The sequence below is a fragment of the Magnolia sinica genome, chromosome 10, assembly GCF_029962835.1.
Source record: "Magnolia sinica isolate HGM2019 chromosome 10, MsV1, whole genome shotgun sequence".
In the NCBI taxonomy this organism is placed as follows: Eukaryota; Viridiplantae; Streptophyta; class Magnoliopsida; order Magnoliales; family Magnoliaceae; genus Magnolia; species Magnolia sinica.
The window spans coordinates 33,475,127-33,502,398 of NC_080582.1; the positions used below are offsets into that span (position 1 = coordinate 33,475,127).

General features: G+C 37.5%; 1 protein-coding gene across 4 annotated transcripts; it reads left to right on the forward strand.

The window, feature by feature from the left end:
* Positions 1 to 437: 437 nt before the first annotated feature.
* On the forward strand, positions 438 to 27,272 carry LOC131257430 (probable auxin efflux carrier component 1b). 4 transcript variants are annotated; one of them, XM_058258288.1, is made up of 5 exons: positions 440 to 661; positions 748 to 828; positions 26,606 to 26,691; positions 26,787 to 26,944; positions 27,074 to 27,272. In XM_058258288.1, the coding sequence occupies exons 2-5, from the start codon at positions 800 to 802 to the stop codon at positions 27,074 to 27,076; spliced, it is 276 nt and encodes a 91-aa protein (XP_058114271.1). In that variant the 5' UTR covers positions 440 to 661; positions 748 to 799; the 3' UTR covers positions 27,077 to 27,272. The 4 variants fall into 4 exon arrangements, with proteins under 4 accessions (XP_058114268.1, XP_058114269.1, XP_058114271.1 ...); XM_058258285.1 differs by lacking the exon at positions 27,074 to 27,272 and having other exon boundaries at positions 438 to 661; positions 26,787 to 27,055; XM_058258286.1 differs by lacking the exon at positions 27,074 to 27,272 and having other exon boundaries at positions 438 to 828; positions 26,787 to 27,055.

Sequence of the window (27,272 nt, forward strand, 5' to 3'; positions counted from 1 at the left end):
GAATTTATGGAATATTTTCATTGATGGAAATGAAGTTCCTGTTAGAAGCTGTATTATTTTGTATGATTTTTTACTCTTTGTTAGTTTTCTAAGTTGACGAATAGATGATATTGATTTTTTTCTTTTATTGTTCAGCTCATATTTCATCATAGGTCTTTCTTTTCTTTCTGAGCAATCTTCTTTTATAGGGATTTCGGTACTGTAGTGACTTGTGTGGGACCACAATCCTTCATGATGTTGTTGTTCTTCTTCTTCTTTTTGGTTTGTTCAAACTTTACTGCAATTCTGCATAATATTCTCATTCATACCCATCTCTAGAAATGTGGCTGTTGATGTTGGCACGATATTTTTGAAAATTCTATTTGGTCATTTTAATGGTTTTGAGAAATTGAAACCCATGTAAATAGAATAAATATGAAATCTAATGTTCAACATGGTTTTTTAATAAGATACCACAAACTTTAAAAAGTGTTTGCTAGCTCAAAAGATTGCATTATAGCAAAGTCAAATGGTTGCAGAATTTTAGTGCAAGTTACCTCTAAAGATTGCTTATAGCAAAGTCAAATGTTTGTAAAATTTTAGTACCTTTGTCCTTCCACCTTTGCAGATACCTGCTAGATAGTCAGGGTCAGGAAGTCCGTAGTCAGTTTTTGAAGACCAGGTCAGTGTGCTCCACCTGACCATATTATCATTTTGGATAATTGTATGGACAATGGAGAACTCCCTAACTAAAATTTCTTATTTCAGGCACTTGTTGTCCTCATGCATGATAAGGGACCAAACTGGGAGCTAATAAGTGATGCTATCAACAGTACCCTGCAGTTCAAGGTGAAGTTGTATTTGGATCTTTTTCTTTGGTTATACTTCCTTTAGGGCTATCCAAAGCTGTGAAATTGCTGTAATGACTGCTTTAGTTAAAGTAGGAATATGCCAATATATCCTAGAGGGGGGTGAATAGGACTTTGTAGTATTTCATGACAATTTAAAATCCTATCACTCTAATCCTAAATGTAAGCATGCATTAGGATTACTATAGAGTAACTCTACTAGCTTCCAAGCCTTGTAGAGGATCCAATCATAAAACTATTTGAGAGATAAACAATATGCAAGTCAGTTTATGATGGATATGACTGTGTGTGTGAGGTGTGATCTAAGATAATCAAGTATGAAAGTATTTAAGGAAATCACATAAATAATGAAAGACAATAGCAATCACAAACACAATCATTTTTATAGTGGTTGGACTACTTGTCTACTCCACTTCCGGCGGACGCACTTAGCCCTTTAGTGTACTAGATCTCACTAAAGGAGGTTTCACAATAGTTTCACCTCAAACTGGAGGTTTTTAATCAGGTTCACCACTAACCATTACAACCTAAACTCAGGCTAACACAGCGTGTCTACACGACACAGTTTACACTCCCATGAGCAAGGGTCAATACATAGTACCCGACTTTTAGGCCCCACTGGCCAAGGATCCACACAAGGAACCTAATAGAGGTTGCACAACAAGTTCACCTCTAACTGAAGGTTTTAAATAGGTTCACCTCTAACCAGTTTATGCTCTTCACAGAGTAAGGGTTAACACAAAGTACCCCCATGTACATTCCAGCTGGAGGCCTCCAATGAGGACTTGCAAGGGGTGAGAAACACCTTAAACCCAATCTTAAGAAGGAATGATCACAAGGGTCCTTTGAACTCTAATGACTTACAGATAATTAGATGAGCTCCATTTAGCATGTTGATGAAAATCTCCTCCTTTGATGATGAAGAATCTTCAGCTTCCTTGATCCGTAACTCAGGAGATGTACCAATACATGGTGACGGGTTAGATCAAGGTTATGATGGAATCCTACTCTATTAAATGTTTTCCTATAAGGGAGATAGAGCGATTCCAATCATCTATTTATTTAAGGTATCCCGGCTTAATGATTTGCCATTATGGTGGTAGGTGTAGGATCCTTGAATGTCGAAGTTCATTCCCCAATCCACTTTATTGAATGTCAATGATAAGGGTGGATTGGAGGATGAACTTCCATGAGAGAAAAGGCTTAGGGTATATGATGTAAGGTTAAACACTCAAAAGCTGTCACTATTTTCTCTCTATCCAACAACCAAGGGCAAGCACTCATTAAATAGGGAAAAGGTTCCAACGGATATAAAACGGTCACATTTTTTTACAGAGTTCGATATCATCGAGCATATACTCTTGATAGCATCGACTGGCTGCTTGATGACACAAACTCAAATGTCAAACGCTTTTGAAACCTTTTTCCACCTGGTCGAGGAAATCAAATGTGCGTCGATGTCATCAGATTTCGAACTCTGATTTCATCGACACGAGGTTTTCCTTGACATTTGAAAATGTGAGAGTCTCACCTTTGAAAAATTTCAGGTGTATGATATGATCGAGCATCATTCGATATCATTGGAATTTGAATATTGATGATATCGAGGCAGTGTCGATTCATTGATAATTTCAAGGAATTTTCCTATAGGCTTGCTGGACAATTTGTGTCCACATTCGATGACATCAACCATGCCTCGATATCATCAATATTTGAATATTGATTTTATCTAGTGACCCTCGATCCTAGAAAAAAACAACCTGACAAACTTGCTGGATAGAAATGTGTCCTAATCCGATATCATTCAAGGGATTCCGATATCATCGATATTTGAATTCTGAGGATATATATCGAGGATTACATGATTTGCCTTAGCAGAAGTTTAGACACAACAGACCTGATGTCGATTTTATCGAGTCTCTTTGATGGACTCAAGATTCAAATGTCGATGATATCAAACCCTCTATCGATACATCGATAATTTTGTCTAGAGATTTTTGTAGTTGCTAGACATCTTATGTCCTCATTCTGATAATATCGAGTGAGATTTGAGGACATCGATAACAAGGTTCGATTTTATCGAACCATGTATTGATAAATCGACACAGGTAGAAAACTCAAAGATTTTCCTGAAGTTTTGAAAAAGTTTTCTAACCAAAAACTTAAGATGTTCTTTCCAATTTTTAAGGGTTTTAATTACCTGGAGTTTTGGGACATGGGATGTGAGGCTAAGATTTACCTGTGGCGAGTTCGTGCACACATCCTGTTGAGATAATCGCTTGATCAATCTTCCTATGGGGCTCCTCTGTCTAGCTGACCCAATGCTCATGCTAATTGACAAACCAAGGCACTTTCAATCTCCCCCTTTGTCAATTACATGACAAAAACACCAAAACACCCTAGAACATCTTCTAGACGAACACCCTAAATTGTGTGTACATGAACTTTACACAATTTTACAAAGTTTATCTAGTTTGCACACACACACACACACACATCAGTAGCTGCTCCCCCTAACAGCAATCTCCTCTTGTTATCTTGCAGTTGCTCCCCCTAACACCTACACCAGCATCCATGAACAGATACACACAATTTTCCTTTGGGGATATGGATGATTTGTTCTCCCCCTTTTTGTCAGTCATTGATAAAGGATAACAAAACATGTGATATTGACTAAAGTTAGAGAATATGGGCGAACCAAAATTCAGGGAGCATAAGTACAATAGATAGATGTAAAAGAAACATGTCAAGACAGAAGGTAGGTATGCATAGGAGATCAAGTAGAGCAGTAAGAGAAGCAGATAAAATGGAGATAAGGAGCAAGCATCACACACATCAGATTTCATTGTCGATATGAACCAGAGAAAACAGGGGATTACAAAATATGGCAGTAATGATATATGAGATATGAATAGCTAGATTCCAAAATATCCAAAAATATACATGTAAGTGCTATGGTCTCATGCTCCTTTGGTTGTCAAATTTTGTGGTGTCAAAACCTCTATATGTGTCTTGTGTAGTTTGTTGTTATATAGATGTTCAAGAAACTGCATGAATGCTTTAAGTCAATTACGATGATCTACTTCAAGAAATGTAAAGTCATGTACTTGATCCTCTTCTGTAAGCTTCAATGTTTAGAACTACGTCAATTAGAAGAGCGCTTGTTCAAGTCTAAAGATGATGTTCAAAAATGAAGTACATTCTAAGAAGACAAATCCAAGCTGTAGAAGATCTCAAGATCAAGCTACATCAAGTAGAGATTTTAAGCTTCATAAAGTTCAAAGGTCAACCTTCATCTGATTGAATGAAGTTTCAATGTTCATACTTCATGTCTTAGGTATGATAGACCTTAGATTGACCTTAGGGTAGGTCATTTTGAATACATAATTCATATTGAATCACTTTATAAGTATTTGGTCTGTTCTAAGACTAGTCCTGGACCTTGTTCGACTAGTCCTAGCACTGGTTTGACTAGTCCTAGAAAATCAAGGACCAGTCCTAAGTTTGTTGCAATTGTTCAGAATTTTCTGTTCATCTACGACCAGTCCTGGACTCTGTTCAACCGGTCGTGTGAACAGTGTCGACTAGTCATCCGACCAGTCTTAGTTCTTCGACTCAAACTACAACAACGAATCCTTGAGTCCTACGACCAGTCGTGGGTTTTCTACGACCAGTCGTAGAGGTCCCACTACCAATCGTGTAACCGTTTGTTTCAATCCTGTCACGCCCCGAACTCGGAAACCGGGCTCACAAAATTTCCGATCGCCGAATCCGGCGCCGACAGCCTCCGTAGAACCCCATTCTCGGATCCCGACACCTATTCACCAGGTTCCGATCCTGGGATACTACAAGGAGGATTTATAATCATCAGTCTGGTTCATAACGAGCATAACCAAAAGCATAACCCACGAACAATAACCACAAGAACACCACCATAAAATCCACTATGATAAAAAACTTTTGAGTACAATGCGACTGAAAGGGAAAATACAATGTAACAAAAGAAACAAAACTCCAGAAGCTCGACTGCACGCTCCAACTACAGCGAGACTATGGCTGCGACTGCGTCCTGGCGTCACCTGCACGCATCAATCGTGCATAAGCTTATAGAAAGCTTAGAGGGTGGTGTAAGTATGTGCGCAATATAAGCGTGCTCAAAATGCAAGGTCAGAGTAATGCAGAATCATGGTGATGAGTACATGAATGCAATCAGACGTACCAAGGCTACGTAGTGCAATATATGAATGCCATCGGTCATAACACGGCCATGTGATGCGAGATGCAACTCAAGCATGCCAATCCTCATCATGTATCAGTATAGTTCTCATTCTGGATAATCACCGGGGTTCAATACACTCCAAATGGCACTGTCGCTCTCCTAGCCGCACAGTCTAAGTGAGCGTAAGAAATCTCACTATCCGCCTGACCAATAGTCTGCCAATACCTATTCGGCATGTCGATAGCGGACCCATTCGCGAGATGGTCAAACTCAGCTTAGTATTGCCCCCTACCCTCGGGCGAGTAAGGCCACACTCCTTTCCAACCGACCACGACACAGTGGGAGACGCGGCCTCCTGGTATTCGGCCCTCATGCGCTCACATATCCACTTGGTCTCGACATTGGAGTCATCCTCTGGTACCATCAGGTTTAGGGATTTTCATCCAGGGACATCTATGGCTCCCGTATGCTAGAACCAAACATTTTCGGTATCCAACCCAGCCATCCACGATGTGTCTGTGAAGGCTATGGCCCTGATGTTGCTAGGGCATATAGTAACTACAATCACACAAATGCAAGTGCATGAATCATATTATCAGTCATGCAACAGTCCTGTGTGTACCATGCATTTATATGGGCAACTCCGCTTATCAGGGAGCCCATAAACAGTCCGCCCAAAGGCATATGATATGATCGGTCACTCCTCACATCAGGCATACATATGATGTGGATGATCATGAATCATGGATCTATACTAATCATGTATAAAGGGATGAGCTCAGTGCATAACGGAGATGGGCCTAGACGGCTTACTTTCCACAAGTATGGGCTTATCAGTGCGCCTTAGGGAGAGTTATAATGCGAACATTTAACCAACATTATCCATTCAATGTGGACGTCAAACCAGCATTTCTCCCAAGGCGTGGCCCGTTACAAAATCAATACATATATCATGGTGGAATTACACCATATTGGGCCTTGACCCGTGGGCCTCCAGTACATCAAATGGGCCTCATAATATGGGCCTAATATAAATCAAGGTAGGCCTCAACAAAGACCACCAATACATGAAGATGGGCCTCCACAATGGACCTTAAATTATCTCCAAAACAGTTGGACAGTTGGATGAAACACATACATTATGATGGAGCCCACACTAATAGAGGGTGTGGTTTACAATACTTACATAAGTGGGGCCCACTAAAATGCTCATTTTCCACCCAGCTTAAGGCCCAATATAATGTTTATTTTTCACCCAACTTAAGGCCAAACATAATGTTTATTTTCCACCCAACTTAAGGCCCAACATAATATTTATTTTCCACCCAACTATTCATAGGGTCATGTGGACCAGGGTAGAGCCCACTGTATTTTTTTTTATCATCCAATCTATCCATAAGGTCACGTGGGCCTGGATAGGGCCCACTGTATTTTTTTAATTTTCCATACAGCCTGTTGATGGGGTCATGTGGACCAAGGGCCCACTGAAATGTTTATTTTTCATACAACCTGATCACACAGGGCCACGAGGTGGAGGGGCCCACCGTAATGTTTATTTTTCATACAACCCGGTCTGGACCAGGCCCCACAGTAATGTTTATTTACCATTAACGTTGATGAGGCCACCCAACCTAGGGCCCACTGTGATGTGGTCCACAGATCCGGCCCGCCCATTAGGTGAGTCCCACCTAGTTGACGGTCCAAACCAAGTTTCAGCAACGTTCAAAACTCAGGTAGGCCCCACCAAGTGATTTTATATGTTTTGGCATGTCTTCACACGATTTTAAATGGTGTGGTCCACATGAGTTCCGTATAAGTCTGATTTTTGGTATGGACGGATGGTCCATAGGGACCCATCAAATGCACGGTGTGGATGGTCGAAAGGCATCAAGGTGGGGCCCACAACTGGGGCCGTGAGCCCAGTCCGTCCGTCCGTCGTCGGGCACAGGCAGCGCCTGTGGCGCTCTGACAGCAGCAGCAGCGCCGCTGCATGCTGCTTCTTCCTTCTTTTTTTTTGAAAAAAACCGTTTTTCTGTGGTTTTCCACAGACGGGGCCCACATCAACCAGATCCACACCAGCCATTGGATTCCTTGGTCCAAGACCGACCAAAGGAGTCCAAAATTCGCCCTATTTTTGGCAAATAGAAGGGTCACGGTGGATTTTAAGGGTAATACCAATAGTTCCTATGGTATGGCCCACCAGAAAATGGGGTCAGCCTCAATTTTTTCAGCTCAACGTCTAAAGTGATCTGAGGAGAAGGATGGACGGCTTGGATTGTGTCTATACATCAAGGTGGGGCCTGCATGGGCAGCCTACTCCAAAAAGGCTCCCTTAATAACGTTTTTGTTAGCTTGTGAGTATACACCATTGTCAGTATACACACTCCAAGTTGGCCACGCCCGTCCAGCATCCAGTGACGCTGGATGGTGTGGTCAAACACATATATTGTGATGGGTCCCACATGAACGTGGCCCACCAAATATATACATATAATACATATATTATATTATATATATTATACATATTATATTATATATTATATATATATTATACAAAATATAACATATATATATATATATATATATATATATATATATATATATATATATAAAGCATTGGGTCCATCCAAACAATGGATGGTGTGGATCATCACCTGTAATAGAGTGGGCCACACCGTTTGATGTAGATGGACGGGGTAGATGTAACACATATTGGTGGGATCCACACCATTACAAAGAAAGAGAGAGAGAGATGGAGAGAGATATACGGTGAGATAGAGGAACCCCGCCACTATGGGCCCTCTTGATTAAATCACATACATCCAAATGGGTCCCACCAACAAGTGGGCCCTAAATTTTAAAATAATGACAAATCACCCACTTTATCTTCCTTCTTCTTGGTCCCTTAGACTCCAATGCTCCTTAGCTTTAACTTTGATGGAGGTTGATGGGGTTTAGATGGTTGAGATGGAAGATGAGAAGGTGGACCACACTTGTTATTTGGGAGAGAGCTTGGATATTGGAGCTCTCATGGGATTTGAAAAATTGCTAGAGAATGAGAAGGAGAGATAGAAATAATGGATGAAGGGATGGGTGGAGTGATGGTTGTAAGAAAGGAGTGATGAGAGGTATGGTTTAGTTTGAAATTGGTGGAGAAGAGAGATGATTGTGGTTGAAAATGAGAAAAAGAGGAATGGTGAGGTGGAAAGAGAGTAGACTTTTGAAAAAGGAGGAAATGGGTTGTAGTACTTGAGGTATGATTGCATTTATGGTTGATTGATGGGACTAATTGTGTAGAGATTCCCTCGAAATCCGCAACGCGTGGTGTTTCTTCTAAATAAACGCAGATCGGCATCTTCTTGCCTGGGTATCGGTTCGGTGCGCAAGTCACGACGTTGGAACCGCGGCGACGACGCGGTCGCTATGATACAACTTTTGGATCGAGCCGACGTCGGTGCGCGGGACCTGGCTTAGGATCATGCACAAACACCGGATACGGTGCGAAGGTTGCCAGAATTTGACCGGAAGGACCGTGAAAACCAACGGAACAGTACAGACTAGGACACGGGTCTTACAAATCCCGCTTGAAAGTTTAAAAATTTGTTTCATCTACGACCAGTCGTGGAGTACTTACGACTAGTTGTAGGTGTGATTTTTACATCTATTAATAGATGACAAATTTCAGAGATGGATAACTCAATTCAAGTAAAATCAAGGCATTACTCTGAGATAAGTTTGTGTTTATTTTTAAGCTACATTGTGCTTATTTAATATTCTCTTTTATTAGCTTATTTAATTTGATTTTGTTTCTATATTCTAATCTAAAGTGAAAAGAAGAATTGTTGTATTCCTTCTTCTTGGAATCAAAATCAAATATTGTTAGCCCAACTGGTTTAATTTAAAATCAATTAGAAATTAGAACCATATCAAAGTGAGTATTGGACATTGAACTTCACATTCAAACTTCTACTCTGATTGGTTCTTCCGGGCTACAACAAAAGGAGAAATCCAGGTATTTTACATTTATTGTAAATTCAATTATTTTGGTTTTGTTTGAGGTTAAGCCAGAAAAATCTCATTGTGTTGGTTATCTAAGGAGAGCCAGAAAACTCAAAAAGTGGAGTTTTTGAATTGTGTAAGCCCATATAAAAGACACAATTATGAAGGTTTTAGGTGAACTTGTGAAACCTATTTTGATAGTAAATGCTGATATCCCCTGTGTGAGGATATTAGGAGTGGAGTAGCTGTGTGGCTGTTGTTTAACAGTTGGTGTACACACAGGCGAACCACTATAATTCTTTGTGTCTTGTGGTTTGAATGTTCTTTTAATATTTCCTATCTTTTATCATCCAGAATTGTGGGTTGTATGTGTGATGTGAATGTTGTAATATTTACATTTCAAGAATTGTGGGAATGTTGTAATAGTTTAGACTACTTTCTGCTATTTCCCTTTATTATTCTTCTTCAGTTTGGGATATTGATACTTATCGTTCTAGTAAGGTTGTCCGGCCATAAACCCTTGGTTTTTATGGTTTAAGGTTGTCCTTAGAACAACATTTGTATCAGCCTCTTAAGACTTGAATTTGAGGTTGCTTTACATTCCTGGATTGTGATTTGTTTCATTGCTTTTATTGGCTATCATATTCTTTAGTTTCGGCTGTTAAAAGTTTAATTTGGCATAGTCCTATTCACACCCCCCTTAGGACATATAGCTTAGCCTTTTCAAGTGGTATCAGAGCCTAATAGCTCACTTTTAATTCTTTATTCTTGGATTCATTTCCTCAGCTAACGATCTAAGCTATATATAAAATGTCAAATTTTGATAGTCTTTCAGTCACTAGGCCTCCACCATTTGATGGCACCAATTATGCCTATTGGAAAGCCAAGATGAGGATTTTCCTTAAATCCATGGATGAAAGTGTGTGGCTTGCCACAATGAATGAATGGACCCCTCCTACCACTGAAGTGACTGGTATCGATGGTTCAAAAACAATGAGAATAACAACTTATTTTTCTTGGACCACACTTCAGAAAAGTGAGAGTAGTGCAAATGCAAAAGTGCTAAATGCAATCACTTGCATACTATCACCGGATGAGTTCAAAAGAATTATATCCTGTGATCCTGCAAAGCAAGCCTGGGATATATTACAAATGACACACGAAGGTACATCAATCGTCAAGAAATCTAAAGTCCAAATCCTCACAACCAAATTTGAAGAAATTCATATGGAGGAAAATGAAATGTTTATGGACTTTTACACTAGATTAAATGACATTGTGAACTATATGTGGGGTCTTGGTGATAAAATCCTAGAAAGTAAAGTGTGTGTAAAGATACTACGCTCACATCCTGAATGGTTCAATTTTAAGGTAATCGCGATTTAGGAACTTTGTGATACGGACAATATGAGGGTAGAGGAATTAGTTGGCTCTTTACAACTTATGAGTTAACTTTTAAAGCTCTAAAAGGAAAATCAATTGCTCTTAAATCTTTTAAAAATAGTTTTTAAGAAAATTCTGATTTAGAAAACTCTAAAGATGATATGGCCCTTTGGCGAAAAATTTTACAAAATTTTCGAAAGTAAAAAGAAGGTTGATTTTCAAAAAGAAAATGGTAAGAAATGATCTAAACCTAAATCTAAATCTTGAAAATTATTAAAAGACAGTCAGTGTTACAACTGTAAAGAATATGAGCATTTGGCAAACAAGTGTCCTAAAAAGGACAAACCCAAAAAGAAGGGTATGTTGGCTACTTGGGATGAATCCTCTGATTCTGAAGCCTCTTTTGAATCAGAAGATTTTGAAACCGATTCGGGCAGTGAAGTTAAAGCTCTTATGACTCTAGCCAAATTCACATTTTCAGATAATGATGATTTAACAAGTGAAGAAAATCTGAATAGTGATTGTGAAAATGAAGATGATCTTCAAGATGCTTACAATGCCCTATATAAGGAAAGTTGTAAAATTGCTGTCAAACTTAAACTTCAAAAAGAAAAATTTTTAAAGCTTAAAGAAAATTATGAGTCTCTTGTTTTAGAAAAATTCCATATTTCAGATTGTTTTAAAAAGACTAAATGCGATTTAGAATTCAAAACCTCCCTGATTGAAAATCTTAAATCTGAAAATGACAAACTTAAACTTGAAAACTCTTCACTTTTGAGTTTAAAGGATACATGGAGGTATCCCCAAGGAGATTCAAAGTTTGAAAAACTCTTATCCAGATCTAGAAAATGTGGTGATAGATCCGGGTTGGGCTATGATAAGAATATACCTTCTAAACAAAAGAATACTCCTCCTAAGTTTGTGAAAGGAGAAACCTCTAACTCAAAAGGGAAAAGTACTATTCAAGGTTTTTCTAAAAATGCTAAAACTTTTCAAAAACTTAAAAGCAACTTTATTAACTATAAAAATCAGAATCGAAACCCTTTAGCCGAAAAAATAGTTGATTTACTTAAGGAGCTTTTAAAATCTAACTTAGTATGTCATTCTTACAACAACAGACAGAAGAAGACCAACTACTCTCCTAAACCCAAAACTGTTATGAAATGGGTTCCTAAGGTTACTTGCTTGGTTGCCCACACTGGTTTCAAAGCTACAAGTCATTCAAAGTGGTACCTAGATAGTGGATGCTCCAGGCATATGATAGGCGACAAGGCTTTATTTACCGATCTTAAAGATATGATTGATGGGTCAGTCACATTTGGTGATGGTAGCAACTGCAAGATTATTGGCCAAGGTACGGTTCAACTCTATAATCTTTCCTTATTTAAGAATGTTTTATATGTTGAGGGACTAAAACACAACCTGTTAATCATATCTCAAATATGCGATAACAATCATAGTGTGAAGTTTTCAAATCATGGTCGTGAAATCTTAAACAAAAAGGGTTCTGTAATATTAACTGGTCATAGGACTTCTGAAAATTGTTATATTGTATGCGATGGTAGCTCATCTAATCAATTGTGTTACATGGTCCATATTGATGAAACGAAATTATGACATAAACGCCTTAGACATGTACACTACCGTAATTTATATAGATTGAGCAAAAGAGAACTAATAAGAGGTCTAAATACATAAAGTAGACAAAATATGTGGCGAATGCCAGATTGGTAAACAAATAAGGAGCCCTCATAAGAAAGTGAACTCCAATGCCACATCAAGACTACTCGAACTTCTTCATATGGATCTTATAGGACCAACCAGGTCAAAGAGTCGAGGTGGCCTACATTCTGGTGATCGTGGATGATTATACTAGATTCACATGGGTAGCCTTCTTAAGTGATAAATCAGAAACCCTTGATGAAGTAAAAAGAGTGCTCAAGCGGATTCAAACTGAAAAGGGTTCTCAAGTCAGTAAAATCCGTAGTGATCATGGATCTGAATTTGAGAATAATAGTTTTGAAAAATTCTATAGCGATCAGGGAATATCGCATGAATTCTTTGCTCCCAAACACCACAACAAAATAAAATTGTGAAGAGGAAAAATAGAGTACTTCAAGAAATGGAAAATGTAATGTTGAATAGTATGAAGCTCCCTAGAAATCTATGGGCTGAAGTTATAAATAGTGCGTGCTATATTATTAACCGAGTTTATACATGTAAATATAATAATAAAATTGCTTATAAAATTTGGTTTGATAAGAAGCCTACTGTCAAATACTTTCGAGTTTTTGGCAGCAAGTGCTATATTTTGCGTGACCGTGAAAATCTGGAAAAATTTAACACTAAAAGTGATGAAGGAATCTTTTTAGGATATTCTTTAAGCAGTCATGCATATCACGTACTGAACAAAAGGACTAGTGTGATTCAAGAATCTATAAATATGGTCATAGATGATCATTTGAATACACCTGCCCCAAGTTCAGATAATGATGAGGTTCTTTTAATTGACAAACCAGATACTTCATCAAATCAAACTAATACTAAACAGAGGTCTGTTAAAGATCATCCAACTACTCAGATTCTTGAAAACCCTCTCATTGGTGTGTACACTTGTAGACAACTAGAAGACATATGTAATTACATGTTCTTCACATCCCAAATAGAACCGGCTAACGTAAAAGAAGCTTTTTTTGACGAAAACTAGATAGTTGCGATGCAAGAAGAGCTCATAGGAACTAAGTGGATTTTCAAAAATAAGTTTGATGAACTTGGTAATATTATTCGAAACAAGGCCAGACTAGTTGTACAAGGGTACATTCAAATAGAAGGCATTGATTATGATGAAACCTTTGCCCCAGTAGCTCGTCTTGAGTTAATCAGACTTTTTATATCCATTGCATGCTTTAGGAAGTTTAAAATTTATTAAATGGATGTAAAGAGTGCCTTCTTAAATGGTGATCTACATGAAGAAGTGTATGTGGAACAACCAATGGGTTTTGAAGACCCTAAGAACACTGATCATGTGTATCACCTTAAAAAGGCTCTCTACGGTTTAAAACAAGCTCCCAGGGCATGGTACAAAAAATTGACTAAGTATTTACTAAGTCATAATTTTAAAATGGGCAGTGTCGATAAGACTCTCTTTGTTAAGAAATATAATGATGATATCTTAATGGTTCAAATCTATGTTGATGATATTATTTATGGATCAACATGTACTAACATGACTGTTGAGTTTGCAGATTTAATGAAATCTAAGTTCGAAATGAGCATGGTTGGAGAATTAAACATTTTTCTAGGGTTGCAAGTAAAACAACAACCTGATGGTATTTTTATTTCTCAAACCAAGTATGCCTTGAACTTGATTAAAAGGTTCGGATTTGAGAATGGTAAGAACTTTGATACTCATATGAGTATAACTTTAAGACTCTCAAAGGACTCTACAAGTAAAGATGTGGATCCTAGACTGTATAGAAGTATGATTGGTAGTCTACTTTATTTAACTGCTAGTAGACCTGATATTACTTTAAGTGTTGGTATTTGCTCTAGATATCAATCTAACCCTAAAGAGTCATATCTAATTACGGTCAAGCAGATTATGAGATATGTTGCAAGTACTGCTAAATTGGGTCTTTGGTATCCATATGATACTAGTGTTCAATTGGCTGGGTACTCTGATGCTGATTGGGTTAGTAATATCGATGATAGGAAATCAACCAGTGGTGGTTGTTTTCATATTAGAAATTGTTTAGTTTCTTGGTTCAGCAAGAAACAAAGTTCTATATCGCTCTCAACTACTGAGGCTGAATACATCGCAGTAGGAAATGCATGTACTCAGCTTGTTTGGATGAAACGTATGTTAAGCGATTATGGAATTGCACAAGAATCAATAATATTATATTGTGATAATTGTAGTGTGATAAATATTTCAAAAAATCCAATCCAACATTCACGTACTAAGAACATTGACATTAGGTATCATTATATTCATGAATTAGTGGAAGAAAAAATAATATCTTTAGAATACATTCTGACTGAGACTCAACTTGCTGACATTTTCACTAAACCGCTCAACAAAAGTAGGTTTAATAAGTTAAAATTTGATCTTGGTATGTGCATTCAAAATTGATTATTTATGCATGTATGTATCATAGTGTATATATATATTTGATACTTTATGTGGTTAAATTATAAATTTTTATAAAAAAATACATGTTTTTTCCTGTACAAGACTAGTAGTGGTTGTACTCGACCGGTCAAGGACAGCTCAAGACTGATCGTGGAGCGCGTTGGGTCTTTTATAATTTGGAAAAAAATCTCGTCTTCCTCATTTCCTAATCCTGGTATCAGAGCTAATCATATGCTAGTGTCTATGCTTGTTGGAGAGGCTCCTATCCATCATCTCATTTTCAACAATTCTAATATAAACAAGATGAAATTGGGATTGACTCCTGGCCAACTGGATGTTGGTGAAAGTGGAGCTGAAGCTAGGAATGAAGAAGATGCTAGTGATCTTCCTCCTGATGATATTAACATGGATGACATTTTTTATGAGATAGAATCTGACTTTGGAAATGATCCTGATTATGAGTCATCTGAGTTTGATGCGTGTTTACGTGCTTTGGAAGAGAAGGTAGAAAATATGAATGTTGCCCATGATTTAAGGTTTAAATATATGCACAAGTATCTTAGGCGTATAAATAAGGGCTTTCATCAACTTGATCCTTCTATTCCTGTTCCTTCTTCAGGATCTGATTAAGTGATTATATTGGTCTGTATTAACTTTATTACCTTTTACTTTTGGTGGTGTATGAACCTTAAGTAACTATTTTTTTGTTTGAACTAGCTTATAGTGTGTGGACTTTTTAACTTGCTTATATATTGACTAGTTCATCCATTACTTACTCTCCTGCTAATTATCCTTTTATTTCTTCCTTTGTCATATTGTGACAAAAAGGGGGAGAATTTATTGGGTATATAGATTGATATTTGTGGAAGTAGTAGCATAAAAATTTCTTTTGGATTTATATGTGCCACTCAGGGGGAGTAATATTTATGCTTGTTAACAACGATGCATGATTCATTAACCAGGTTATAATATTTGTGCTTGTTAACAACTAGTGTGCTTGTTAACAACTGGTGCATGATTCGTTAACTAGGCCATAATATTTGTGCTTATTAACAACTGGTGCATTATTCATTAAGTTAACAATTGGTGCATGATTATTTAATCCGGCTGTAACTGGTTCTTTTATATATGAGTTGTGCTTTTCTTCTTTGGAGTGTGTTTTATCACAAATTTGACAAAGGGGGAGATTGTAAGTGCTATGGTCTCATGCTTCTTTGGTTGTCAAATTTTGTGGTGCCAAAACCTCTGCATGTGTCTTGTGTATGTTGTTGTCTGGATGTTTAAGACACTGCATCAATGCTTCAAGTCAAGTATGGTAATCTACTTCAAGAAATGCAAAGTCATGTACTTAATCCTCTTCTGTAAGCTTCAATGTTCAGAACTACGTCAATCAGAAGAGCGCTTATTCAAGTCTAAAGATGATGTTCAAAAATGAAGTACATTCTAAGAAGACAAATCTAAGCTGTAGAAGATCTCAAGATCAAGCTACATCAAGTAGAGATCTCAAGCTTCATAAGGTTTAAAGGTCAACCTTCATCTGATTGAATGAAGTTTCAATGTTCATACTTCATGTCTCAAGTATGATAGACCTTAGATTGACTTTAGGGTAGGTCATTTTGAATACATAATTCATATTGAATCACTTTATAAGTATTTGGACTGTTCTAAGACTAGTCCTGGACCTTGTTCAACTAGTCCTAGCACTAGTTCGACCAATCCTAGAAAATCCAGGACCAGTCCTAAGTTTGGTGCAATTGTTCAGAATTTCCTATTCATCTACGACCAGTCCTGGATTCTGTTCGACCGGTCGTGTGAACAGTGTCAACTAGTCATCCGACCAGTCTTAGTTCTTCGACTCAAACTACAGCAATGAATCCTTGAGTCCTACGACCAGTCGTGGGTTTTCTACGACCAGACGTAGAGGTCCTACGACCAGTCGTAGACACCCTACGACCGGTCGTGTTACCGTCTGTTTCAATCCCGCTTGAAAGTTCAAAAATCCTTTTCATCTACGACCAGTCATGGAGTACTCAAGACCAGTCGTAGGTGTGATTTTTGCATCTATAAATAGACAATGAATTTCAGAGATTGATAACTCAATTTAAGTAAAATCAAGGCATCACTCCGAGATAAGTTTGTGTTTATTTTTAAGCTACATTGTGCTTATTTAATATTCTCTTTTGTTAGCTTATTTAATTTGATTTTGTTTCTATATTCCAATTTAAATTGAAAAGAGGAATTGTTGTATTCCTTCTTCTTGGAATCAAAATCAAATATAGCTAGCGCAAATGGTTTAATTTAAAATCAATTAGAACTTAGAACCATATCAAAGTGAGTATTGGACATTGAACTTCACATTCAAACTTCTACTCTGATTGGTTCTTCCGGGCTACAACAAAAGGAGAAATTCAGGTATTTTACATTTATTGTAAATTCATTTTTTTTGGTTTTGTTTGAGGTTAAGCCAGAAAAATCTCATTGTGTTGGTTATCTGAGGAGAGCCAAAAAACTCAAAAAGTGGGGTTTTTGAATTGTGTAAGCCCATATAAAAGATACAATTGTGAAGGTTTTAGGTGAACCTATGAAACCTATTTTGATAGTGAATGTTGATATCTCTTGTGTGAGGATATTAGGAGTGGAGTAGTTGTGTGGCTGTTGTTTAACAGTTGGTGTACACACAGGCGAACCACTATAATTCTTTGTGTCTTGTGGTTTGAATGTTCGTGTAATATTTCCTATCTTTTATCATCCAGAATTATGGGATGTATGTGTGGATGTGAATGTTGTAATATTTATATTTCAAGCATTGTGGGAATGTTGTAATAGTTTAGACTTTACTTTCTGCTATTTCCCTTTATTATTCTTCTTCAGTTTGGGATATTGATACTTATCGTTCTAGTAAGGTTGTCCGGCCATAAACCCTTGGTTTTTATGGTGCAAGGTTGTCCTTAGAACAACATTTGTATCAGCTTCTCAAGACTTGAATTTGAGGTTGCTTTACATTCCTGTATTGTGATTTGTTTCATTTCTTTTGTTGGCTATCATATTCTTTAGTTTCCGCTGTTAAAAGTTTAATTTGGCATAGTCCTATTCACCCCCCCTTCCCTCCTAGGACATATAGCTTAGCCTTTTCAATACATACTACCCAAGATTGGCAGTAGTATAATCAGCCATCCCAAAACTAAAAAAAATACCCAAAAATAGCCATAGGTATTTAACCCATTCACGGGCATATACATATCCAAAAATAAAAGAACCTGTCAGACTATACAAGTTAGTAATCTATCACATACACTGATGGGATCGTAAGGCATATAAAAAGATACCAATGCCCATATGTGGATATAAGAGAAGTGTATGTGATAGTTCTCGAATGTCAGCACTATGGCAGAGGAGTGGAGGAAGATAGTGCAGTATCGTCACGCCTGCAGGTGATCAGATCCACCAATTGTTGTACCGTTTGTTGCACCCCATTCACTAGTTGTTCCAAGACAGTGAACCGTGCATTCATAGACTCCTTGAGCTAGGTGACATCTCGTTGTATTGCTCTAATCCTAACCTGATGAAGCTTGAACTGTTTTGTATGCCCGAGTTTAATTGAGGACGAAGCTTGTTGGGGCTCAAGAGGGTCACCCTCAACCATTCTAACGCCTTCAGTTAGAGCATCGCCTACACCACCTTCTCATTCTTATTAAATTCCTTCCTTGGCTTGGTCTTTTAGAAATTTGTGAAACTTCAAGTCCATTCTTTGAATATTATTCTTGTTGAAGTGTTGAAGGCGAAGTTCCGGGTCATTAGTTGTTGGAAAACCAATCGCATTGCATACAGTGTGAATGATCCAAGGATAGGGCAAGTGCACATCCCGAGATGTATGAATTGCATATACCAGCTAATGCACAATCAGGGTAGGAAGGTAGATTTGGATCCCTGTAGCAACGAAGTAAACTATCATGGCCATGAACCCGGTGAGATCCGAACGATTGGTGCTGTTAGTATATATATTGGAGGCAAAGATACCATGCAGGATACGATACCGCGGTTCCATGAACTTTAATTTTAGTGCATTGCCTTAATACCAGAGGATATCATGACCATGACAGAGAAATTTGGTAACCATGGACTGGGTTTCAGCACTCTCAAGGTCGAAGTTCGAGAGGCCAACAGGTGATAATGTGAGCCCAAGGATGTTTGCAACCGCTGCAGGAGTAATTTCAACATCATCACCATCAACAGAAATCGTGATGAATGGAGGGTCAGACACCGGCGAATGACAGGAACAATGAAATTGTAGGTCCGCTCATATTGATAAGGACCGCCAAAATCGAGTAGGGGTAGCCATCCAATTTCGGCCAATAAGGGTTCTAGATTATATGGTTGGAGGCATTCTCTGTCGACCTTTCTTTCAAAAACTAACTTCCACCTAGTGTATTTGGCAAGCACAGGATTCACCTATGCTGGAAGTGGGGCCGATGCTTTGTATTGGTACTTGTTGCATGCGGTCTAGCGTGTTCGCTGGCGAGTGGGAGTCCCACGTTCAGTAGCTCTTACCCTTTCCCTTGGAGCAAGAACTTTTTGCCTGGAGGATCGTGAGGATTCTTTGGGACCAGATGATTTTTTTTTGTCCTTCCCCATTTTTCAATACTCACAGAGAGGGATTTGAAGAGTTTGGAGACAAAGGGCAGAGTTTCTTTTGAAAATTAGGAAATACCCTAAACAGAGCAAGATGGAATCTTGATGTAAGGAGGAAATGAAAGGGATATTACCAAATTTGAAGGACGTCTTGAACCCATTGATGAACCTCCAGCTGAAAGGGACGAGCAAGGAGAAGGAAAATTAATTTTTAAAAGAAAAATGCGATTTTTTCCACTCGATCGCCTTTTATCGGGCGGCATACTTCGATATCATTGAACATTGTTTCGATGATATCGATGGACCCCATTCGATATTATCGAGGCTGTCTTCGATAACATTCTCGATCATGTGACTTTTCAATTTTCAAGGAGGCATCGATGATATCGAAACTTGGTCGATTTAATCGAGAGTCCATATGATTTATCGACAGACATATCGAAGGTATATATTTTTCATTCAGCAGCATATTGACAATCTTCTATGTATAATAATGTATCTCTTTATATCAACCAATATACACAGTAAAAATTTGTACAAGCATTGTCCAATTCAAAATTATAAACATCAATATGTTTATATACAAAAAGATTAAGGTGAGAAACCTCATATATATCAATAGGAGATCAGCAAAAATTGCATGTTTTCGGCAACTATCTAGATCTAGATGCATGACCTAGACTCGTGTTTCCATGCTCAATATTTCTAGGTATATGGATCAGTTCTTCCTTCGCCTTTAATGACATAGTAGTGGTTATTTGTGCAACAACCCTTCATCACTGATTTTCTTGATAGGTTAAGGATTTCGCATTCCTGTTTATTAAATGTAACCACATGCTTATTGTCACATATTAGAGAAATGCTCAGAACATTATGTGTTAATCCTTTTAATCAAAAGGCATTCTCATTTTTGAGCGAATTTATTCCTTTTATAATTCCCTATCCAATTACCTTAGCGGTGCTTCCGTCTCCATAGGTGACTATCCCATCAATAAGATCTGAATAATTTGAAAGAAGGGATTTGTCACCTGTGACATGTCTTGAGCATCTGCTATCCAGATACCACTTAGTGTCATTGCCTGTTATATGATTTGAGTGAGTAACAAGGCAATTTTTCTTTTTTTTTACTACCCATTTTGTGACAGGATTTTTAACTATGGTAGTTTCTTTAATCAAGTTAGGCAACTGAATCGTGTTTCCATATTCATTTGTTTTCTTGTTTAATTCAGCCGCTTAATTTAATAACTCCTTCATTCTGTTAGTCATTCTAGGTGGTGATGGATGTGTATTTCTTCTATCCATATTCCTAGGTGTACTCTTGACATTTTGTATTGTTCCTCTGGTCGGTCTATATTTACCGGTATGATTTTGACTAGAATTATGTTGAATCCTCCTAGGTGACTTGCATTCAAACTTATAATGACCATAATCACCACATAAATGATAAATAGGAGTGGCTCTTGGTTTACTTCCTGAAGCAATAGATTTTTCAGTCATTGGTGCTGCATTTCCAGTTTTTGTTTTGAATTTATCATATCCTAAGCCACTCTTGTCCTTTCTGGGTCTTCCCATACCTAAGAATTTTTCTAATTTCTCACCACTCTAAGAAAATTTATAGTTTATCTTAGCAAGTTTTTTGGATTCTTCTAAATCAAATAGGAGCGTGTGATTTTCATTCTGAAGGAGAATGTTTTTATCTTTTAATAGCTCAACCTGCTTGTTTAGTTTTTCAGACTTAGATTTAAGGAAGACGTTGATTCTTTCTAGTCTATCATTATTTGAATGATATTGCTGTAAATCATTAATTAGATGTGTATTAATTTTTAAAGTTTTATCTAGATTTTTTGTAGCAATTCCCTTTTGTTTTCAAATATTCCAAGTCTTTTAAGGATGTTGATGCTATGAATGTAGAGTTGATTGTAAGCATCCTGTAATTTATCTTGTTCTTCTTCTTCCTTATCAGTTTCCTCATTATTTGATGGAAATGATTTATTAGCTTACAGTTCTTTAACATTCTCGGTTTTAGTGGGAATCGTTGAGGCAGTGGAGACCATAAGAATTTTCAAAGATTTCTGGTCTCCATCGCTCTCTGAGTCGCTAGATTCTGAGTTTGACTCTTCCGTATCATCCTATGTGGTTGCCATTGTCTTTCCCTTAGTTTTTCAATTTCGATATTCAGTAGACAGATGTCCAAACTTTTGATAGGTATAACATTGTGGTTCCTTGGACTTTTTACCAGATTCACCTGTGAAATGTTTGTTGTTCATCTGTCTTCCTTTAAATGGACGACCACGATTTTTCTGAAAGAATTTTCTAAACCGTTGAGCCAACAAAGCCACTTCTTCATCTTTGTTTTCTCTTTCACTTTCAATGTCCTCAGTTGTTGTATTCTTTGAGGTTTTGAGGATAGTAGTCTTGGATTTTGGAGTTTGTTTAAAGTGTAGTTTAAATGTTTGTAGGGAACCTACTAGTTCTTCTACTTTCATTTCATCCATGTTTCTACACTCCTCAGTGGTTGTTACTTTAGGATTGAACCGTTCCGGTAATGATCTTAGTATTTCTCTATAGATTTTTGGAACTGGAACTTTTTCACCTAATCCACCCATGGAGTTGCAAATGATGTTCATTTTTGTGAAGAACTCCATGAAGGTCTCATGCTCTTCAATTCTGAGACTTTAAAACTGTGATGTTAGGAGTTGCAGTTTGGATCTCTTCACAGTGCTTGTTCCTTCATGAGTTGTTTCCAACAAATCCCATGCTTCTTTGGCTATCCCACACATACTGATTTGATTGAAAATGTCTTGGGACACAGCACAGTAGATAACATTTATTGCTTTAGCCTCAGCAGTTTAGTTTTCTTTATCGAATGTTGTCCACTTTTCTTTGGCTTTTGGTTTAGTGATAGTTGTGCCATTATCAAGTACTATTTATTCAGTTGGTGGCACATATCCCCTTTTCGCAATATCCCAAACATCATGATCCAAGGATCTCAGAAAGTAATGCATCCTAGCCTTCTAGTATGAATAATTTGATCCATCAAACACTGAAGGTCTAGTGACCGATGAGCCCTCTCATTTGGTCATATTACCAACTTCAGTCAAGATCACTCTCTAAGTGGTGAATCCCTTAGGAGAGACCCGTTCTGATACCAATTGAAATTGCGGTAATGACCGCTTTAGTTAAAGTAGGAATATGCTAATATGTCTTAGAGGGGGGTCAATAGGACTTTGTAGTATTTTATGACAATTTAAAATCCTATCCCTCTAATCCTAAACGTAAGCATGCATTAGGATTACTATAGAGTAACTCTACTGGCTTCCAAGCCTTGTAGAGGATCCAATTATAAAACTATTTGAGAGATAAACGATATGCAAATTAGTTTATGATGGATGTGACTGTGTGTGTGAGGTGTGATCTAAGATAATCAAGTATGAAAGTATTTAGGGAAATCACATAAATAATGAAAGGCAATAGCTATCATAAACACATTCATTTTTATAGTGGTTCGATTACTTGTCTACTCCACTTCTAGCGGACGCACTCAACCCTTGAGTGTACTAGATCTCACTAAAGGAGGTTTCACAATAGGTTCACCTCTAACTAGTACAACCTATACTCAGGCTAACACAGCATGTCTACACGACACAGTTTATACTCCCATGAGCAAGGGTCAACACATAGTACCCGACTTTTAGGACCCACTGGCCAAGAATCCACACAAGGAACCTAAGTTTTAGACCACACAGGTTAAGGACCCACACAAGGACCTAAGAGTTTATGCTCTCCACAAAGTAAGAGTTAACACAAAGCACCCCCACGTACACTCCCGCTGGAGGCCTCTTATGAGGACTTGTAAGGGGTGAGAAACACCTTAGACCCAATCCTAAGAAGAAATGGTCACAAGGGTCCTCTGGACACTAATGACTTACAGATAAGTAGATGAGCCCCGTTTAGTGCATTGATGAAGATCTCCTCCTTTGATGAAGAAGAATCTTCAGCTTCCTTGATTTGCAACTCAGGAGATGTACCAATACATGGCAACGAGTTGGGTCAAGGTTATGATGAAATCCTACTCTATTAAATGTTTTCTTATAAGGGAGATAGAGCGATTCCAATAATCTATGCATTCAAGGCATCCCAGCTTAATGATTTGCCATTAAGGTGGTAGCTGCATCATCCTTGAATGCAGAAGTTCATTCCCTAATCCACTCTATTGAATGTCAATGATAAATGTGGATTGGAGGATGAACTTCCACGAGAGAAAAGGCATAAGATATATGATGTAAGGTTAAACACTCAAAAGCTGTCTCTATTTTCTCTCTATCCAACAACCAAGGGCAAGCTCTCATTAAATAAGCAAAAGGTTCCAACGGATATAAAACGGTCATATTTTTTACAGAGTTCGATATCATCGAATAGGGTCGATATCATCGAGCGTATACTCTCGACATTATCAACTGGCCGCTCGATGACTCGAACTCAAATGTCAAACTCTTTTGAAACCTTTTGCCAGCTGGTCGAGGAAATCGAACGTTCGTCGATGTCATCGGATTTTGAACTCCGATTTCATCGACACAAGGTTCGATTCCTCAACATTTGAAAATGTGAGAGACTTGCCTTTGAAAAATTTCAAGTGTATAATATGATTAAGCATCACTCAATATCATCAGAATTTGAATATCGATGACATCAAGGCAGTGTCGATTCATCGATAATTCCAAGGAATTTCCCTACAAGCTTGCCAGACAGTTTATATCCACATTCGATGACATCGACCATGCCTCGATATGATCGATATTTGAATATCAATTTTATCGAGAGACCCTCGATCTTAGAAAAGTAACCTGACAAACTTGCTGGATAGAAATGTGTCTTAATCCAATATCATCGAAGGAATTCCGATATCATCGACATTTGAATTCCAAGGATATTGAGGAGCTCTTCGATATATCGAGGATTAATGATTTGCCTTAACAGAACTTTAGACACAACAGACCTGATGTCGATTTTATCGAGTCTCTTCGATGGACTCGTGATTAAAATGTCGATGATATCGAACCCTCTATCGATACATCGATAATTCTGTCCAGAGATTTTTGTGGTTGTTGGACATCTTATGTCCTCATTCTAATAATATCGAATGAGATTTGTGGACATCGATAATAAGGTTCGATTTTATCGAACCATGTATCGATAAATCGACAAAGGTAGAAAACTCAAAGATTTTCCTGAAGTTTTGAAAAAGTTTTCTAACCAAAAACCTAAGATGTTCTTTCCAATTTTTAACGGTTTTAATTACCTGGAGTTTTAGGACATGGGATGTGAGGCTAAGATTTACCTGTGGCGAGTTCGTGCACACATCCTGTTGAGACAATCGCTTGATCAATCTTCCTATGGGGATCCTCTGTCTAGCTGACTCAACGCTCATGCTAATTGACAAACTAGGACACTTTCCAGCTGCCTATTTTCTAGTGTTGTAAAGTTTTCAAACTTTTGTTTTAAATGTTGCTATTGCTAAAAAGGAATATTTTTTTTCCTTGTGATTGGAGACTAAAAAATTGATATCATGGTTGTTCCTCAATTATTGCATAGTAGCACATTTTCTGGGGTAGCATGCAAGTATCATCCAAATCTGACAAATATTAACCATTTGATCAGTGACTTTTAATAGAATGGTGAAGATTGGCATTAAAAAGATTCATTTTACAACTCAAGCCATTTATGTGTTAGGACCATCATGGAGTGCTTATGATTCTATTGAATCACTTTTGTTAGGAAATTCTCACCATCTCATCTTTGAATAAGAGAAAGAAGGGCTATAAAAAAAGCCAGATGAAGGATGATTGGATCATCGGATCAGTGTAAGTTTTGTAGGATAGCCCATAAAAAATGCACGATGGACCAAATGAATAGTCTAGATTAATGGATTGAGCTGTCTTAAGTGTCTTAATGTAACTAGGAGCACAATAACTTATAGTGATCTAAGGGAGCTGGAGCATTTTCTAAAAAGAAAAGGGTCAAGCAAGAGAGAGCTAAAGCAAGAGAGAGAAGCAAAAATGTGAGACGGTAAGAGCACAGAAGACAACTTTGATACTCTAGCACTGTGAAGGATGAAACTCAGGAAGTCACAAATGAGGTAAAAGTTGCATACATGATATATATAAGTAAGTCCAATTAAACAGTTCAAATTATTTTTCATGTATAGTAGACCAAAATTTGTAATTATTTGATAATTTGAACATTGGATTGGTGGACACTTATTTGATGGATAAAAATGAAAATCATTCAATGCTCAAATTTTTATAAACAAATGTCCATTAATCAGAGGTTAGGATTGTTCAACAAATATTATCTTGGACCGTCACTTGGAGAAAGTTGTTTCATAATTTGGTTTAATTTGAGTCATTGTGTGCCGCATGTAGATTTTCTGAGTATGGAGCGTCATACGCACCCTGAGTATCATATATCTCCTCAAAAGTGAAATATAGAAATGATCCACTACTATCAAAGCAGAATAACTTATAATATTCTTAGTTGCACTGGGTCACTTTGACAGCACAATTCATCGATCTAAGCTGTTCATTTGATCAATAATAGATTCAATGAGCTACTATGCAAAAATCACAATTGCGAACCTGGCTGGGAATAAAACTGTTGTTTTGCCTGTGACTGCATTTAACGTTATCAATGGAGGATCACATGGTTTCACTATTAGCCCAAATTTTTCGAACCTTGCTAGAAATAGAACTCGGTATACATCTTCTTCTTCTTCTCTTTTTGCTTGGTTTCACTATCTACCTGAATTTTGCATCAACCTGAATTTTGCTTGGGTTGGGCTGTGTTGTATATAGAGGAAGTGCAAAGACAGGGTTGCGTTCCACACAACAATGGTAGCAGATTTTCTATACATTAAATACCATTGAAATTCCTTTTACAAATTTTCTAAGGAACAATGGAACAATGGAAGTTGTTGTTCCAAATTAACAGTTGTTATTTAAATATATCTTAATGTTGTTGTTGTATAAAACAATGGTAGTAGATTTTTGAAGTGTGTGGAATAGTTGTTGGGGTATGAAGGGTTTAATTGAATAGTTGCTGTTGTATAGAACAGTTGGTGAAGGGTTTTATAGATTTTCAGAGAGAGATTTGAACTTAGCTTTGTTCTTTTGCTCTTTTTTCTTGAAATTGAGGTTGGGAGTTTGGAATTTCTGATCCTCGGGGAGAGCGATGGATTTTGATGTGATCTTTAGTCTTTCTTCATGAACTGGAAGTGGGTATTTGGAATTATAGTTTTCTTTTTTTCTGACAAAGATTTGAATTTTCGATGTGTTGCTCTTTCCATGTAAATCTGATTTTCTTAAATCTGATTTTCTTTTAACATCTTTCTTACTATAGATGGGGTGTTAAGAAGCCTCAAATCATGAAAAATTCTGTCACGATCTTATCAAATGTAGGTCTTGGGATGGCCATGTTCAGTCTCGGTAAGATCATTGATATGCTCATCATGATTCTTAGTCCTTGTTTCTCTAATGTTTTAAATTGACATGAACTACCTTTGAAATTTTCAAATTTTCAGGACTGTTCATGGCCTTGCAGCCAAGAATCATAGCCTGTGGGACTAAACTTGCCGCATACGGATTGGTTGCGAGGTTCCTCGCTGGCCCGGCTATCATGGCGATCGCATCTGCTGGGGTTGGCCTCAGAGGCACAATCCTCAGAGTGTCCATTGTTCAAGTGGGTCCATTGCATTTTCAGCTCAATCTTCAAAACACACACAAACACATTTTCAGCCTCTTACGTATAATGTCATAACATGCAATTTCTTCCATTTTGTATGATGAAATTGATTTTAGCCATGTGCAGTAAATTTTCAGATCAAAGCGAAGCTGACAATAGGGTGTTAGTTGATGGCAAATTGATAACCAGTAGATACACATCCATGGAGTTTTCTCTCACAATTGTTGAGAAGCTATTTGGCTACGAGAAGGCATTGGATCTTGCTGTTAATGAAAACTTTAAATAGACATATAACTATTATGTTGGCATTGTACTTTTGTGAATG

Coding starts and splice junctions, on each gene's coding strand:
- LOC131257430 (XM_058258286.1), top strand. CDS start 800: ATGCTATCAACAGTACCCTGCAGTTCAAG. Junction 829..26,605: donor ACAGTACCCTGCAGTTCAAG/GTGAAGTTGTAT, acceptor TTCTTACTATAG/ATGGGGTGTTAAGAAGCCTC. Junction 26,692..26,786: donor GATGGCCATGTTCAGTCTCG/GTAAGATCATTG, acceptor TCAAATTTTCAG/GACTGTTCATGGCCTTGCAG.